Genomic DNA, 18998 nt, shown 5'->3' with positions numbered 1-18998 from the left:
AAAACAGTCATCAATACAAAGAAATAATTGATTCATTCAAACATCACATCCTCCACAGCTCAAATTGGAGTGCCAGCGTCTGTAATCGATTGTACGTCTTCTTCTGAAGTTCATCCTACGTCTGTTCGACAGTGCATTGGATATAGACTATGTATTATCAAGAATGCACTCGTTAGTATTAGAATTAACAACCGAAATTGGAACAGACTCACCTGGGCTCTGGAATTGTATACCATCATCATGTCGATTGTGTAGTTAAACCACTGATATTTAGATATTGCGTCATAGAATTTCCAACAATATCCTCCTCCACGAAATAATGTTGAGTCCTTAGGTCGCAATGTTATAACCGATATGACGTTCCCGATTTGTATTTTCTTCTGAAATCTCACGCATCGATTACTGTGAGTATTTGGGGATAAACACTGACACGTAATTTGAGGCATTCCATCATGTAACTTTGACCTGAATAAAAATTACGATACATATTCTTTTTGTTATTCATATTAGAATACACAGATAAATATGCATTGATATATGTAATCAACACATGTGATTCATCTAGGCTTCATTCACTTGCGAAACAATCAAATGAAAAACATTCATCTGCCTTATACTCATTAGGATAATCTTGGACTTGATTTGGATTCCCTGCCTGTGCGAACTCCATATCTGGGCGGACTGGTTCTCTGATTGCTTTAGGAAAACTTGCTATTCCCTCTGATTTATCATACCACTGACTATGGATTCTACTCAACAAACATTGTTCATGAAAGTATCCAACATCTGATACAATAACATCAGAGATGTGACTAGAATTCGACTCATTCGGAACATATTTATCACATTCATTAGGGATATCTCTAGAGATAAATCCATTGTGACAACGAATAACATTTGATATGACATCAGAATTTGATTTTCCTGAAATATTTCCCTCAAATTTATTAAGAGTCTCATTAGAGAATAATGGATCACTAGAAATATCAGCATCTACCAAAACTAAATTCGGTTTTTGATCATGATTTAACTCATTCAACATTTTATTCTAAGGGTTGTAAGATATTTCATCAGAAATATGTGACTTATTGCGATAAACTATATCTGGTACAATAACACGAGAAATCCGATGAGAAGTTGGTTGATTACAAATTTTTGTCTCACAATGATTCTAGGTTTCATTCAACTCTGAACTGTTATGTGACTTTATGCCGCTTCTAGAAGTCTCGGATAGAGATAAGTGATCATTAGAAACATCCATCTTAGCATTACTTTCAGCGAAATGAATCATGGTATTACAAAATGACTGAATGTGTCCAGTTTTACCACATTTAAAGCATTTGGAATTACGAAATACGCACGAATTACGTGGTTGAAATTTGCCATAGAACAAGTACTCACCAAACTTGTGCTCATCTTCACTGTTTCACAATTTAGTGAATTGTTATCTGAATAACCTTGATTACATATTGGACTGCGACGATGCAGTAAAGTAGTGGAATTCCTGATGTCCTTGCGAGTTATTTCACTGAATTTTTCCCCTTTACCGCATTTGAAAATTGTATGCTTCACATGGTCCAACAGTAGTTCCTTGAGAGTTGTATAGAAGAGTTTCAGTTTCAGTTTGGAAAAGACAGAAGGCTTGATGGCCTGTGTTAGTCCTGGCATTGTTGGTCTTTCAGTTGATCCAACTTTCTTTTGAAAGAGTCGACGGATGTAGCCTCAACCACGTGCTGAGGTAATGAATTCCACTCGTTGATGATTCGATGGGAAAGTCAATATTCAGCTGACAATATAAGATCTAGTAAGGATGATTCTGAGCCCGGGTCATTCATAGTCGCTTCCTTCACATGTTGCACTAAGGCACATGTGATAACTGCATCAACTAATAATAATTCCTGTTCGAAGGAATTATCTGACGATTCAGTTCGCAGATTTCCTCAGTCTACCATGGGTGCATTAAAGTTCCCTAAGATTAGACATCGACCACTTCGTGACCAAGTGTTTAGACTGCTTAGCAGGACCTCATTTACCTCACAGCTTGGACTGCAATAGATCGAACCAAGCAGAAGCTCTTGTCCCTTGAATTTCAAGCGGCAACTAACTAATTCCCACTCTCATAGGAAACACTGTCGATAATGGCGAATGGAATAGCATTCCTAATGAATAGAGATACTCCCCGTCCTTTACGTTTTTGTATTCTGTCGGCCTTTCCTAATGTAAAACCCTTGAGACCAAGTTCCCTAGAATCTACAGATTGTGTCAGCCAAGTCTCTGTAACTGCGGTTATGTCTGGCTTGGTAGAGTCAATCTGTACACTTAGTTCCGATCGCTTATCACCCAGAGTGGCTTCGGCATCATCCTCTGTCGAAGCCTCACAACCCGAAAATTTACAATTTTCAGGTCTTTTTCGCCAGCGTTGAATCTGATCTGTAGTTCTTTTTCGGCTTCCCGTCTTTTGACACGGTCCACCAGCGGTAAGTCCTTACGGAGAAAAACTCCTGAACCCTTTAATTTGTGTCCATTTTGTAAACTTAGGTTGCTTTCATTTGGGGATTTGAAAACTACTTTATGCAATTTAGACTGATTAGGCTTCAAATTCGCCAGGCTACCAAATCTATACAGCTTTAGCAAGGTGACTCCGGAGATGTTTTGGGGCATAACTTGATTGAGTAGCTGTTTTATCAACACAATGTCATGCTCAAAATGGGCTTTCGGCTCTGAGCTTTCACTCTCCTTGATTCTATTATAAATGACTGATCTGTCGCTGTGATCAGTCCTCGATTTCTCGACTTCTTTGATGGGGGCAGGATTCTCTTTTACGTCGTTTTGTCGTTTTTTGCTTGCGACCTGTACCCAATCGTTGACGTTGTTTGAAGAAGTGACCACAGTCGCGTCAGGCCTTCCGGAGGGTTGTCGACGACATGGGAGGTCGGGTCATGTTTTGCGCTGGAAACCGACCGAGCCTTGCGACTTCGGCTTCTGAAAGTTTCCTGCTGGAGACCATTTTGAATACGAGAGACAGAAGAAACTTCTTTTCACGAGTTTTTGGTCGGGACAGACCTCTTTGGAGGCTGCCCTCCCTCTTTTAGACGATGTGAGTCAGCACTTTTCGAACTCACTTGTGCTTGCCTCACATCAATCTGCGTGTCGACAGATCGAGTTCTGACCAACGTGTCCCGACCACGCTTGCCGAGACACGTTTTCGCAGCATTGACCATTGAGTGAAATCGGTTTGTCAGGAACTGCCATCATCTTTATTAAGCTGGATGCTTCCTTTCCGATGAATTTATGGAAATGAGCCGCAATTTTAAAATCCTCATCATCTTCCTTGGTCATAGCCCAGATTTCGTACCTCTCCATGTAATGCTTCAAAGCATTAAAATCTGAATTCATATCTAGCCGTTCTATCACAGGCTCAATCGCAACGCGAATGTGATGGTTAGAAGTATTTGAATTGTAGTATAGACTGGTAACCACAGGAATAACTCAATTTAATCAAGAAGTATTAGATGAACACGAACGAATGTACTGTATTTGGAATTCAAAATCAAAACAGTCATCAATACAAAGAAATCATTGATTCATTTAAACACCACACTTGTATAAGCCGATTTATTTCTTTGCGCTTGCTTGTCTTTTCCGTACGGTCCCATGTTTTAGGTTACGTTTAGTGAGTCCGGTAATGGCCATCCACTCAGTTTGAACTAAATTTTTTCCTTGGAAGCTTACACAATCCTGTGTTGAAGTCATGCCATGAGATGAATGTTTAGCCCGTTCTGACCTGATTTGATTGACAAGCTAACTTGCTTCCATAGCGCATTATAGGTAAGGATAGGATGTTACATTAACAACAGAGAGAACAAACTTATCGACTTACTAACTTATCAGCTTACTAATGAGTCCAATTTATCGATTTACTGACTTGTGAGTTATTCATCTTTCAAGAAATCAATTTTTTGATCACTTCGTTTCGGTAACTGTTTGGATATTTTTAAGTAGGTAATTTTGTGAGTGGGAGCTTCCGTTGTTGCTGAGATTGTGCCACTGCCCATATGGAAGAAACCAGAGCTGCAGACAGTTTTACATCGTGCGACTGCTTGCTACCAGTTCTTGTATCAGGAGGTATGCATCTAGTCCTCTCTTTTCCGTTCAAAACTCATAGTGTTCCGTAGTTTTCTGTGCGACTTTCATAGCTCATACCTTATGTGCTGACCAGACCGCAATAAAACGAAGGATGACAGTTTGGTTATTGGGCATTACTATGAGAATATAAAAATACATATAAAGTATAGAAATTTTACAGATATTTGAACACATACGAGATCACTCACCTTACATCTAGGTTTATACCTAATGTTGTTGAGACGTACATGACAACCTGCGACACAGGAAACTGTCTTACTACTAGACTAAACTTCAATCAACAACCAGTACTTTACTTAACCTAGCCTTTCGAGAAATTCTCAAACCAACGATAGACCAAATGACAATTGGTCAAGAACTAACAGGTGAAGGCAACGTAAAATGTAATTTATCACGCATAGGGTATGCCTATGGATAAGGATTAATTACTACTACTGGGGCAAACACAAACCTACGAGGTCTCCAACTTCATGTGAAGAAGCTATGTATGCAAATTATTCAACGAAAAGACAAAAGTAACGATGATTAATAAATAAGTTGGTAATCTTGAACGAGTCAAAGACGACCACAAACTTTAGAAAGTTACCTCGTTCAGCTTTAGTCCTTTTGTGACATACAGCGATTGCTGCTAAGGCATTTTGGAGAACATATTTTGGATGAGGGTTGTAACATACTTGGTATAAAAAAACCTGGGGTTACATAGAATGACCGCATGTGGATGATCGAGTCATATCCTCTCCATTAGATACTTTCACGTTTACTATCTACGACCTATTATAAGTGTTCAATCCAAGTCATTTCAGTTTTCGTACATTGGACTTGAAGGATCGTATGGTTGACAAATAATGCTGTTACAAGTCTTCTACTAAAGTATGAACATGTTCAGCTTGATGCGTAATTTTACTAAAGTTCAGTGATATCCCATGATCCTACATTACCATAGACGCCATGCTTATTCAGTGTTTGATAATGCTTTTGTTCGTAACAGCTATAATGTCAGAAAATTATAAACCCGGTGAAAAAAGAGGTCAAGAATAAAGGAAGCCGAAGATATATTTGGAAAGTTATTGGTGTGTCGATAAGCATTCACTCGAAGCTGGATAGCTGTTGCGAGTGGTGAGTAGTGCGGTGTACCCAATGATGATCTGGCCAGGATGCATGATCCAGCGACTTCAGCTTGGGTGTGTTTAGTAAAGCCAGTGGGGTCAGCACCAATGTTTTAGACTTACAGAATCAATAATTTGAGGATTAATTTACTTCTACATACCTAACAGTCCATTTTTGCTTCTTTGCAATACGCCGTTAGACCTTGCTTGTTTTAAGTTTATTTTACTTAGAATCTTTGCCTTTGAGTAAGGGATTTATTGGTTAAACCATCACTTTCATATTTTTGATGTTACTTTTATAAGACTCTTGAGTTTATTTCGAAATATCATCTTCCATTTACACTTTATAACGATTAATAGCTGAAACACTTATAGTTCACCTTTTGTCAGATAGTATGAAAACAACCTTCGCATTATCTGATAGCCTTGTGGGGGATAGTGTAACGTCATGTGTTATGCTGAACACAAATAGTTTATTCTAGCTTCCAGACAGGCCGATCTATTTATTCTTCTTCAGTCACATTTTGACCTTGCTAATTATTCGCCTGTCAGATTTGAGTGTTTTATTGTAAGCGTATGTGTGTGCACTTCTAATCTTACTCATTACATATCTGTAGCTTATTTTTGTTTGATTATATATATTGATTCATGCTTAGTTGGCTCATTCGTCTTCTTCATTGCGCGTCATTTTGTCTGGCCTCGCTTTCCGATCAACGATTGTACAAAATATACGTATTTAAATCTTCATTCTCGTATTTCACCTATTTAACTCCGTTGTTCATAAAAGTGATTTAGGTCGATGATTATATACGAGGATTGGGGATATGTATATTCTGATAGCAATCATTCGATAACGATCGTTGGTCCGATTCAATTAGAGTCAGATATAGGTCCACTAAAGCCTAGGGCTAACTGCTTATCAGCCATACTTCTTCACTTAAGATCGTTATTCTGTGAACTCTTCGTATGAAAGCACTTTCTTCGGGTAAATTTACAGAGTCATTCATCCAAATGTCTTGCCTTCTTCGTCTAAGATTATAAGAGGCCTTCTAGATTTCGATTCTCTGTTTTGAAATTCACCTTAACCTCAAATATTGAACCACAAGTGACTGCTTAAAGCAATGATTACAGCTTGCCTCAATAATGATGTTGTTTACATTTATAATAGGTCAGCCGTCTGTTATCTGTCAACTCAATTCGTAACATTACATCTAGGCTGACTTGCTCACCTTTGTCGAATATAAAGATGCGAGCTCAAAGTAATCAATCAGTTTTTCAACTTGAAGACCAGTAAGATGTTGAAGGCGGGTAGGCCAAGACTACTGAATACTCATTTTTTGTAACCGCTCATCAGGGTGGGGTTTTCAAGGTCGGTACACGTTTCGATGGTCGTTTTCGGCGGGCTTATTTTCGCAGTCGCTATTCTTTTGTCTGGGGTATTTATTGTCTGGAAATTGTATAACAAGTCAACTAAGAAAGGTAATATTTCTCCCGGATAAATTTCTTGAGAACAGCATTATAAACGGGGTTATATCTTGGAAAAGCGTACAGTGTTATTTGAATCCTTGATATTATTTACTGTATTGATAGTAGCGTTCCTTAATACACGTTTATTAGTGTTATCATTTGTATCAGGTGGATTAACGTGAACTGACCTTTCAACGTCACTTCTCCGAGTCCTGTAACTTTTAGAGCTAGTGCTATATTAATTCATAATGAGTAACAGCATCCCAAACAACCAATAAAGGGGAAATAAAAGCGAACAAAGAGGAAAATGCATTGGAAAATAAGTCGTAAATAAAGGGGAAATGCGCCAAAATGTCTGCTTTTTCGCCTGTCCGGGGGAAATAAAGCGGAATTTCCCCTTTCTGTCTCTCTGCTTTTCAAATGTCTCTAAATTGCCGATTTTTACACTAAATATCCGACGAATTTCCGATTTTCACCCTAAATATCCGACGAATTGCCGATTTTTACACTAAATATCCGCTACATTGTCTACTTTTATACTACATACACACCGATGTAATTAAGCGCCCACTTTTAAAACGCTTCTGTATTTACCCCAACCGCCTCCTGTGTTCGCTTTCATTCCCACAACACAGCACACGAATAATATAATGTACGTAAAATATGGTATAAGTTCCAAATTTTTATTGAAAACAAAAGGCTTATTAATGTACAACGTTATGAGCAGTTGGCAAATGGTAGAGCATCAATGTTCCTTATGTAATTGCAGTTGTCACGGACCAGGCATTTCACGTATCGTTTCTCTCCATCAGGCCTGTTGGACTATGGAGACTCAAATAATTCTTGTGAATTCTAAAATTTAATGAAGGAAAACGTTACTATATCTAGGAAACTTGTTTTGTACAACAAGGTACTTGAAGCTGAACTTACGGTTATATCCCTGAACACGGAAGACTCTACCTATAGATAAGGCGAAAACAATAATCACTTTAAAGTCGTACGTACGTGTTCTTTCTTCCGTCGATGATGCTTCTGTACTTTGTCTCTCATGTCGTGAAAATAACTTTGCGTAGCCATGTCATATAGTTTCGCAAGGTCTTTCTCGTTGACAGATGACGACAGGAATCGATTAGTAAGTGCACCTGAAGTTTAAAAACTTTATTTATCTCTTTTCGTACGCAGCCATAGAACCGGCACTTCTGAATCGCTCGTTTCGATGAAGTACCAAGTAGCGTGAAATTAATGGCGACTTCAGGTTTCATGATGTAGGACAGAAGATATCGCATGGAGGTTTTAGGATCATCATCCATTAAACGCGTCAACATGGCCATCTGTAATAGGAACGAAGGATAAAAATCATGTTTTGTGCTTACAAATCTGTCCCTCACGTCTTTTTGCTCTAGGCAAGCGTCCAAAGTTCCCAGTTCCTCTTCAGATGGCAAAGGGGACTGTTGACTGGATAGTCCACGGTCGAATTGACGCGGATCTTCGCGGTCAGTGAACCTTGAGAGCATCAGCTTCATATTTGTATTAAGTTCACTCAAGCTTGCCAATATTTTTAGCTGCACAGTATGCATCCTTTCAAATCGGAAAAATTGAACTAGATCGTAGGGATGACTTACTCAGCCATTAGATTTCTATCCTCGGACGTGGAGGGCGAGGTGTCTAATTGTGTTGAACTGCTTAATTGACATGTCCAAATTAAAGATACTTACTTCGCAATCGGAGAGACAACCTTCTCAAACACCCGAATTTTCGGATATTGGACGCGGCTATTCCCAGCCTGCATCTCTGCGACATCCATGTCCACGGAATTGTAAAGAAAACCTTCTTTACGTTTCAATGCACTTCTACGAAATTTAAGTAAGATTATTGAACTGACCTCTTTTGCTTTTCTGTGTTTAACAGCAACGTATTGTCGTCCGGCGAAGAGTTCCGATTAGTAGCATAGCACATTTGGAACGCTGCCGACAATTCATTGGCAGATTTGAGACTTTCTATAAAAAGCGATCGTTTGCATGTTTGTAACTAACCGCATTTGTGGACAACACTGCACTTGAACATAGACTAATTTTCTTCAGGTAGGTCATTGTTTTGCAGATGAAGATCAATGTTCTCCCTTGGATACAGACAGAGTTTTTCTCCAATAACCCAACGTCCGGCTGCAATCATCAACTTACTTTTGCTTGGTGCCTTAAGGATTACGTACTTATTGTTGGGAGACTAAATATTACATAACAGGAAATCAAAGGAAATACAATCACAAACTTAGGATGTGCAAGCAAGTAAATAGACAAAGCAAGACGTTTAAAATTTAGATACAAAGGTTCAGGCAGAATACTTTGAAGAATAACCGGGCCTAAGTATAGAAGAAACAACCTACACTCCGACACCTTCCATACGGATACGTAGTCTAGTGTTCGACATTTACGCTGAAAGTCAGAGGGAGTACTTTCCACGCACCTAGATATCAACTTATTTATAGTCCTAATTACACATAAGTTTACGTTCTTTAGCCTCTTGTGTCCTAATTCTATCCAGAGGGTCACAAGTTTCTTTGTGACACCTAAGTAAACCATGTGCATGGGATCTAAGGGGAAAGTTGATATCATGTCTATCGGCAGACTTTCGAATATAGAATGTCCTTGATGGTGAATAGATTGTGTCTGATTCCGGAAACTGTCGTCAGTTCTTAACGTATATTCACCGTTTGGGAAAGTCATCTTTCCATCAAGTCGTCTACCATTTACAACACACCGGTCGCAACCTGCCTTTCCGTTGTGATTAACAGTGTACCTAACATCAGAACGAGCCGGTCCATCACATATTACTGCAGTTAACTTAATAGCTATGTATTTATTGAACCTAACACTAAGTAGACCCGTTTCAGTCATTTCTTTTATTTCAGAAATAGTATCGGCAGAAATTTCGTTGAATTGTGCCGGCTTAGTATTCCCTCCGTAGATCCCTATCATGAAGACATCACTAAGTCTAGGGGCAACGATCCGTCCTAATACAGGCCACAAATGTTGACTGGAGCTTCTTGACATAGAAAGCCCATCTATATTAATATACAATTGTAAAGTGTCAAAATCACAAGTACACAACCAACGTTCAACATATCTTAGCAGGTTGGTCTTCAATCCAAGATGGTAGTAAACCCCACTGTTGATGGACTTTGGTTGTACACTTGTGCACGTCCTCAAGAGACTTCTAATGCTCGTCGGCAAGTCTGGTATGAGAAGGCGAAAGTCATTCAGAACCCGGTCTGCATCTCGAATACTCAGAGAGGTTGATGTCATTAAATTCATTAATATCCTGTTGATCTTCTCTTTACGATTCAAGGGCTTGTGACAGGGCAAATCGACGGTAGAACATCCTATAAGAAATTTATTAGCGTATGAACTTCATACACGTACCATTATCTTCCAGAAGCCTTTCATTGGTACAGCTTGTGGAAGGTATTACAGTTGAAGGAGTCTCATGACAATTACTGTCTCTGTCAACTGACATCGTTTCTACATATATAGGTGGTAAATTCAGTTACCTGTAGTCATGCTTTCAATAGCAAAGTTACTAAACGAAAACAAGTCATGTCTCCTCAGAAAATCTGTACGTAATTTATTCCACCGTCTGTTATAAATTACTTACACGATGCAAGTGAGTGACGTGCTCTCTGTTCTTTTAGTTCCTTCTTACTGTTTATGTTGTTGGTCCGATAACATGAGTTTAAGCCAAGTTAGTGAAAGAGCTCGTAGACGTAGGGCAACCGTGAACTTGTCAAGAGTCCTCGGATGTCATAGACCTACTTATAACAGACGGTGAAAGCGAACACAGGAGGCGGTTGGGGTAAATACAGAAGCGTTTTAAAAGTGGGCGCTTAATTACATCGGTGTGTATGTAGTATAAAAGTAGACAATGTAGCGGATATTTAGTGTAAAAATCGGCAATTTAGAGACATTTGAAAAGCAGTGAGACAGAAAGGGGAAATTCCGCTTTATTTCCCCCGGACAGGCGAAAAAGCAGACATTTTGGCGCATTTCCCCTTTATTTACGACTTATTTTCCAATGCATTTTCCTCTTTGTTCGCTTTTATTTCCCCTTTATTTGGTGTTTGGGAGCACTTAATTGTTACCCTTCTCCATAGACTTTTCCTAAATTTGTTATGAATTAAGGTAAAACGTACAGTAATATTACAGAGAGCTGACCTCTTCTTTCGAAAAACGGAAGCAAAGTTAACAGCAAAAATTTTCACATTACTTTTCCTACTACAATGTTTACCTGCTGCATGTCATGTCGGAAAGTAACCATGCAGTATCGTAGACTTTTACATGATTTTTCTCACTAATATTGGACGAAAATCATTTAGATATTAATACACCTTGTGAATGAGAGACACGAAAGTTTGATCTTTTTTATACTGTTGTGGAATATAAGCTTAAGGATACTCCGCTTTGCGGCAGTTCCCAACAACGTTAACTTTATCGCCAAATACGGTTTTATTACATTAGATAAAATTAATCCATTGGACGTTTTCGACCGGTTGTTTATCAGCCTAGCTATCACTGCCATCTAAAATGCAAACTTACTTATATTACTAATGCCTCCAGTTCCACTTCAATTGATAAAGAAAACTTAGCTAAATAACCCTTCTCCGCCAAGTTTATTTTTGACTGGTGATCAAACATAGGTATTTTTAGTGATAACATCCGCCTTATTCTCTGACAATTCAGCAGCATTGGAAGACAGTTTAGCTATTTATTTCTTGTAGTCTATAAAATTAAATACTATTTCAGATTAAACTTATCCCAAATCGCACTGTTACTTTGAGTTGAAGTGCCAGGTGATGGCAATAACTCCATTTTGCTTGAACTATTCTGTGCAAATTTGTAAGGATAACAGGTTTACTTTGCAATTTTATTTTATTTAAACACATAAATATTGGTACAAAGAAGCACCAGATACATATGCGTCGCACAAATCTCATTTCATTTGTGTGAGGGCTGTGATACTGCCCAGGTGCCCAAACTCAAGTGGGTTGTTTTCTTAGGGGGCACACCCCGAGCCCTTGACCTAAAGGTCTGATCCACAAGGCAATGGAGCATTGTGAGGAGATGCAGTCCCATGGTAGCCAGTGACCAATAATTGGTTCATACGCTATTTGTCCCTTCAGGATACTGGAGCCCATGTGAACCATTGGTTTGGAATCAGGGTCTTCCAACTCCCCTAGGTGGACCCTCCGTGTCTACCAACCCGGTTAAAGCACCGGACATTCGCTTTTCGTCCTCTCGATTTCGTAAACAACAGTAATGCCACGAGAAGGCAGTGAGTAGGACTTCCCTGGCAGAAGCTGTATACGCGTGGTCATGTGAGAGCATTTCGAGAGGGAGAGTGGACTCTTCCCACTCTCAGCCGTACCAGGGCAGTTGGGGGCATAAGTCTAGTGTCAGGAGTGGGAACTCAGAGTTTTTAGCAGCCTTATTCTCGGGTGTTTCACCTGGTTGTACACAGCCTGCATTTCTGCGACATCCAAGTCGACAGAATCATACAAGTAATCTGACTTTCGCTTTACTACGTCTTCTAAAAATGAACAGAAATAACATACCATTCGGGTTTATCTGTGCAATGGAAAGGCGTTTTTATTATGTGAGTTACTACAACTTTCTTTGTATGGGACTTCAAATCAGCGACTATAGCTTACGTTAGGCCTCATTTTCCCTCCTAAAATTAGTGATGTTCTCGTGATTAAAGTGTTCCAATGGGAACACAAAACCTGTCGAATTCAATCAGTTTCCGGCAGATGTTATTTCGGGACCAGGATAATTGAAGGATACCGGCTTGCATTATTTTTAGGTTAAAAGATATGTAGCTGTAAAACTGGTGGCTGTGGTATGTGACACACCTACTCGTGCCAACATTAGGTATACAGTTAATCACAACGCGACAGCAGGCCGTGATAAGTGTGCAGTTAGGGAATTCGTCTGGACTGTAGGATGACTTTTCTAAATGGCGAGTACGCTTTATAAAATGACGAGGGTTTTCATCAATAGATCCAAACTGTTCATTATCATGGAAGTTACATATTGACCGATTAACATGTACACTTTATTGTTAGATACTATGCATTCGATATAATTAATTGTTGTTAACAAGTTAACTACTTTATGGCTGGATTTATCACGAAAATGACTTACAAGTATGGCTGAAGCCGTTATAAAGACTATTGATGAATTCCTCTTGTTTTGTGTTAAAGACACTTCCTAACTTTCGACAAAAGTATGGTATATTAAATGATGTTTGTGACAGGGAAGTGACCGAGCGTCGGTTGTTATTTTTATTAAAACCCATCATACTAAAAAATATTTTACCTCCGGTATATTTAAATCTTCAACATTTAGCTACATCGATTTATTTATTGTCTCATCCGAAGTTATACAGCAGTTCGATTAAATCTATTAAGAGGAAGATGAGTAGTGTTATGGTGCTGATCACCTAGTTTACGAAATTCACTCATCAAAGCACATCGTCGACTACGTCAATCAGGGTGATGCTTTGTACTCATACTCAACATTTCATTTTGAGTTTTACATGCTAAAAAGTAACAGGACAATGCACTGCGGGTACGCTGTAGATAAACAAGCTTTCCAGCGTCATACTGGAAAAATATCATTCTTTAGTCGCCCGCAAGACAGTAATCCTATGGCTAATACTGAAACATCAGTTAACTAGTATATAAAGAAACAGGTTATTACTCGCACGGATGTTGTATTTACGTCTTTTAATTTCGATAATGCGATTGTCAAAGGTAAAACTTGGCTGATTACCGATATTATTTTCGAGTAATTTTACAAATGCGTGCAACTCTCTTCCTGCCATTATCGCTAATTAGCGTAGCCGTTTTATCTCAATTTTCCACTACTTGTGGTGCTGATATTTATTGAGCACTTTAAAACCTTGGAAATTCCAAAATTTACATATTTACTCCTTTCTTATAAATTGCGCCATCCGTATTGTAAGTCTTCGTCAGATGGCCACATTCTTAAGTTTAGCATTATCATTTCAAACAACAAAAGGAGTTGATATTCCTTAAGGAAAATTAAGGATGTATTGTTTAATTTTTCATTCCACTAATTCATATATTCTCGAACTATATCCCCAAAGCCTAGTTTTTTCTATGACTACTGATACTATTACTACCTCTATTACTCAGGGATTGTTTTGACGATTTCATCTTATCGTGCCAGTAGGGTGTCGTAACTTTAATTAGTGTACACATGTGACAGACTACACGTTGCGTATAACTGATTGATGTTGTTTTCTGCTTTCGTTTAATTTTGTTTATCCACATTCCAAAATCTGTGGAATTTAAAGTTTCGAAAAGTCGTTTTCCATGTTCTCTGGTACGTAATTGTCTTTATTAAAAATATTTTCTTCTTTAAGGTGGACAGCGCCCCCACGTACATGCAGCTGCTGCTGGCAGAGTGCGTCGCCGCGTTGGAAATGTAGGTGGACAGCGCCGTATGGCTGCTCGGATGAGAGATGCTTCAGAATCTGAGGAGGACGATAGGCGTGTCGAAAATGTCATGGAAAATCTAGACACCCGGCCTTCAGATGCAGACCAATCAAAAGAAAGTTCAAAGAAAGTTGGCTCCAAAAAAGCTGCCAAGTTAGCTGAAAAGGAACGTCGAAAAGAAGAGCGAGAAGCTGAGGAACGTTACCGGGAGCATCAAAGGAAAATCGAAGACATGGAAATTGAAAAACGCAAGAAAGCAGAAGAAGCAGAAGAAAAAGCTGCAGCCGCGGCAGTAAGTTATTTTCCATGTTCACACATTAACCTTCGTGTCTACTAACTATCTTCATTCAATTGTTTATTGGAGACGCAAAATTTAGCTCTAGTTATCGTATTGTTTGCTTAATGTAACCTCTGAATATTTCGCAAAAAGATTATACCATTTTCAGAAAATACGCTTGAACAAATTTTTAGGGGTTCAAGCAGTTTTATTAGGTATCAGCGTTTATGTTTATTGGACTGATATCCCGTCATGTGGCTCTAAAATGTTTTGGCGCCTCAGGTTAGTAAGAGTTCGCATCCAATTGAAGGCATTACGAAAGTGACGGAATGGAAGGCTAGCGCCCAGTGCTTGGATCTAGGTGGTAGATACAGAGAATACACGTATGGGGAACTAAGGAATCCCGATTCCAAACCATTGGCGTACATCGGTTCCGGCATGCTAAGGGGACAGATAGGGTAAGAACCGAATTTCAGTCACTGGTCACCATACCACCACATTTAGCGTTCTATTTCGAGACCTTTAAGTTAAAGGCTTGGGGAGCAGCCTCCCAAAAAACCTCACCTTCGATTTAAGTGCCTCAACAGTGTCACTGCATACAAACAAATTTTATTTTGTGTGAAGTACACTATTTTTGACCCCCAACTGTACCATATTTTAAATAAAAGTAGAACTTCTGTCTTGCCTAATATATCCTGTTACGGTTTCGTCTAATTAGGTAGTCAGTATGAATACGTGGTTTTTATAAACTATTGTCCGTTTTCTTACACTGCTAGTAAATATTAGTATGAATTTTTGTTTAGCATATATGGATACGGTTATTGTACACCTTATAATGACAATGTCAGTGTCTTGTGCCATTTTGATCAGCATGGTTCATTACTTTAACACTCTCAGCAAGCCTTTACACCATTTATTAACTTCTAAAATCCATGCTAGTGGATTATAAATAATTTTTTGTCCATGTGTGTAGCGAACAGTCAAAAATGTGACTGATGATACTTTTGTGATTCTATCTATTATTTTCATATAAGTCCCTAATAATTTTAGTTACATTGATTAGAAACGATGTAGTTATAGTACTCGTTCCAGCCAGTCATCGCCTAATATTTTGAAAACGATTCTAATATCTCTTTATTGACTTGATAAAAGGCAAATAAATTGAATCAGTGTTTCTTTTCAACAAGTTTCTTACTCTTAATTTACATCGATACATTCCTTGTGGTGATGACGTAATACTAATGAAATGGTAATAGCACGTATTAATATTACAACTCCACAGTTGACTAATAAGTTAATTAAAGGAAGAATACTAGAGTTACTCTATCCTTCTTTTACTTGTTTAATAATTTGATATCATCTTCATAATCAATTGTGAGATTGTAATATCAATATGCAGCACTGCTCCCTGATTGACATTATAGTCATGCTGTGAAAAATGCATATTCGCATTGTGTCATGACTAAAAACTAGTTGGTGTATTCTTTCTTCGTTAATTTTTCATTATACGTTGCTGACACATAAACGATACTCTAGACAGTAAAATAACCACACAAGTATTATAAAAAGAAATTTCAGAAGTTAGGACGGAAAGCTTCATGATGCTTCTCTCCTATTTTGTAGTTCTAATTCGTAAAATGGTCATTTTGACCTTGTTGAAGAATTTCATTGTCAGAAACATTAGAATATCATTCTGAATGTAAAATTTTACTTCAGCTTCAATGAGTGTTATGTCAAACCTCAGTGATAGTTATATCGGAAGGAAATTAGGAAGACAAGCTAGATCTCTGACTCAAACCTATAATTTTCATAATAAATAAGAATTATGTACCCGACTCTGTAAATAAACAGACAAATTATGGAGGCATGGGTGATCCAGTTGGTCATTAACCACTTTAGTATAACCTATGACCTTGAAGCTGAAAATTAATTGTGCTAAAAAGTTAGAAGTAAATTTATGTTGACCAACTGTATTGTGTTTCCTTAACTCATGTACACAAAATTGTTTTGATTGTTCAATAATAGTCAAGTATGTATTTGTAGAATATAAGTTTTCTATTATCATTTATAATTTTAAGCTGTTGTTTAATTTTTACCACATTTTGTGATACTATTTAAGATTCTTACATAAAATTTACTTTTAACTATAGGCTGCTGCTGAGGCTAAACGTCGTGAAGAAGAAGCAGCTCGTGAACAAGCTGAATACGAGCGCTTAAAACAAGAGTTTAGTATTGAAGAAGAGGGATTAGATGCACAACAACAAGATGACAAAGCAAAAGCATTAATTAATGCACAAATTATTGCAGCTATTGAAGAAGCAAAAATCATTCCAGTCGAACATTTGGCAATCAATTTAAATTTGAAAACAGAGGTATATTTTTCTCCTTATGGAATACTGTTGAAATCGACTTTATTCTTTGAGAATCGCCCGCTTATTGGTTGGTATAGTTAGGTTTTACTCGTTAATTCTTAGTTTCGAACCCTGTTTCATGTACTTCAGTCAAGCTAACTGTGTAACATCGTTAACCTTTACGCTAAAAGTGTGACTTAAAGTCAAGTACACGGATTTGTACTCGATGAATTACATTATTAGGAATCAGAAAATCTTTGTAGTAAAGGACTTGGAATCAGTCATCCCTTTTCGACTTAATTCTAAAAATCACTTAATATGTCATCAACTGTCCTTTGTAGTTCTCTTCCTTCTCATTAACTATGTTGAATATATCTCCACTAAAGTTGGATTATGGCTATCAATCTTACCAAAACGTTTAACTATGACAATGTTGTGTCAATCGGCTAATGATGGACATGTGCCAATAAAGCTTGATCTGTCACAGTCCTAAATATAAAAAATGCGAAAATATAAACCCTTAAAATAATGTCTATAGTTTAAATGCTAATAAAACAAAGATTTTATTCGGTCAAACTATGCATTTCATTGTTTATAAAAATATGGTGAAGAGTTAAAGTAGGATTGTCACAGATCTGTGTTCTGAGAAATGTTTGATTACATCTAGAGTTGATATAATAGTGAATGGGTTTTCACGGTAGTTTGTCACCATACATTAAGTTCTCAAATTGTTATATTTTATTTACCTTTGTTGTGTGTTTTGAGGGGTTAGGCTATTGTAAGTGGATATTTAGAAATTTTAAAGTTCTCTTGATAATTTGTTAGTTAAATGACTATGTTTGAAATGACGGGTATTATATTAATAACTTAAGCTCGTTAGTCATGCATAATGAAGCTGATAGCAGTTTTACGTGAATGTATAAATCCTGGTCACTGTAAGTGTAATTAACATACAGCTAAATAATCATGAACCTTTTTAGAATTTAACATTAATTTTTTTGTCATTCCGTAATTTAATTTTTTTATAAAGGTTTGTATAGAAAACATCAAAGCACTTATGTCTTCTGGTCGGTTAACTGGGGTATTGGATGATCGAGGCAAAGTTATTCATATTACAAATGATGAATATGAAGCCGTTGCTCAGTATATTGAAAAATGTGGTCGTGTTACTTTATCAGAATTAGTTGAAAATGGGCATAAGTTAATTAGAACAGGACCAAATGCTTCAAGAGGATAACTTTATTCTGATGATTTATGTAAAATTGTTTACTTTAGTCTTTTTTTCTATCTCTCTCTCTCTCTCTTTTGGTTACTACTGTTCATGTATAGTTGTTTCCCTATCGATTTTACAAGAAAATATATTACTTAGTACTATTGTTAATAGTACTAATGGTAATCATATGTGATAATTGTTTTCAATATTTCGCAAAAAAGACATTTTTTCCCTTGGAGATTATTATAAAGTAAAATATGTTATTTTGAGGTCATGTTTTATTCACTTTATTTTGATGAATGCTTAATTTACAATCAATGTAATTACTCCAATGCATATATATGTACCTTGAGTATGACCGATGACTGACTGATGTTATCACTATTGTGTAATCTGTTATGTATATTGTTTTTTTTTCAAAGTAGTCAAGTAAAGTGTTGTAAAAAATAAGCGAAGCTACAGTAGATTTCACTTTTCAAATCAGGTGCTTTTCCCTCTCTTTCATACGACATTCTACTGAGTGACAGCAACCACAATAAATGATAATACATGACCTTTGATTGCAAAGAGGACTTTGTTTAATGATAAAACTATGCCATTGGTCTTTTTATTCCCCGGAAAATGTGGAACAATGGCTTAGGGAATAAATCACTCTACTCTCAAGCAATAGGTTGCATGTTCGAAACTTAACCTTGCTTACTTTGGCTTTGACAACTGTATTAGTATCACTACCGTTCACATGCAAACAGTATGGATCAAAGTTGATAAATAAGTCGCATTAATAATCTATATATTTTTACGCTTTAGCCATCATATCACTGAATGTAAGTAAAGTCCTTAATGAAATGCGTAGTGATAGTCTACAAAATTGAACAAGCCACTTTTGGAATCATATGAGTTAGCACCAACATCTATGTCTCTAAAC

General features: G+C 37.4%; 1 protein-coding gene across 1 annotated transcript; it reads left to right on the top strand.

Annotated features, from left to right (window-relative positions):
* Positions 1–6637: 6637 nt before the first annotated feature.
* Positions 6638–18642, top strand: Smp_147120 (hypothetical protein; the record flags this gene model as incomplete). Its single annotated transcript, XM_018798084.1, has 4 exons — positions 6638–6731; positions 14160–14524; positions 16660–16881; positions 17891–18642. The coding sequence occupies 4 exons, from the start codon at positions 6638–6640 to the stop codon at positions 18095–18097; spliced, it is 888 nt and encodes a 295-aa protein (XP_018653061.1). The 3' UTR covers positions 18098–18642.
* Positions 18643–18998: the final 356 nt, after the last annotated feature.

The sequence above is a fragment of the Schistosoma mansoni genome, chromosome 6, assembly GCF_000237925.1.
Source record: "Schistosoma mansoni strain Puerto Rico chromosome 6, complete genome".
Lineage (NCBI taxonomy): Eukaryota > Metazoa > Platyhelminthes > Trematoda > Strigeidida > Schistosomatidae > Schistosoma > Schistosoma mansoni.
Note: the sequence above shows the minus strand (reverse complement) of the source record. Positions and strands in the feature narration are given on the sequence as shown.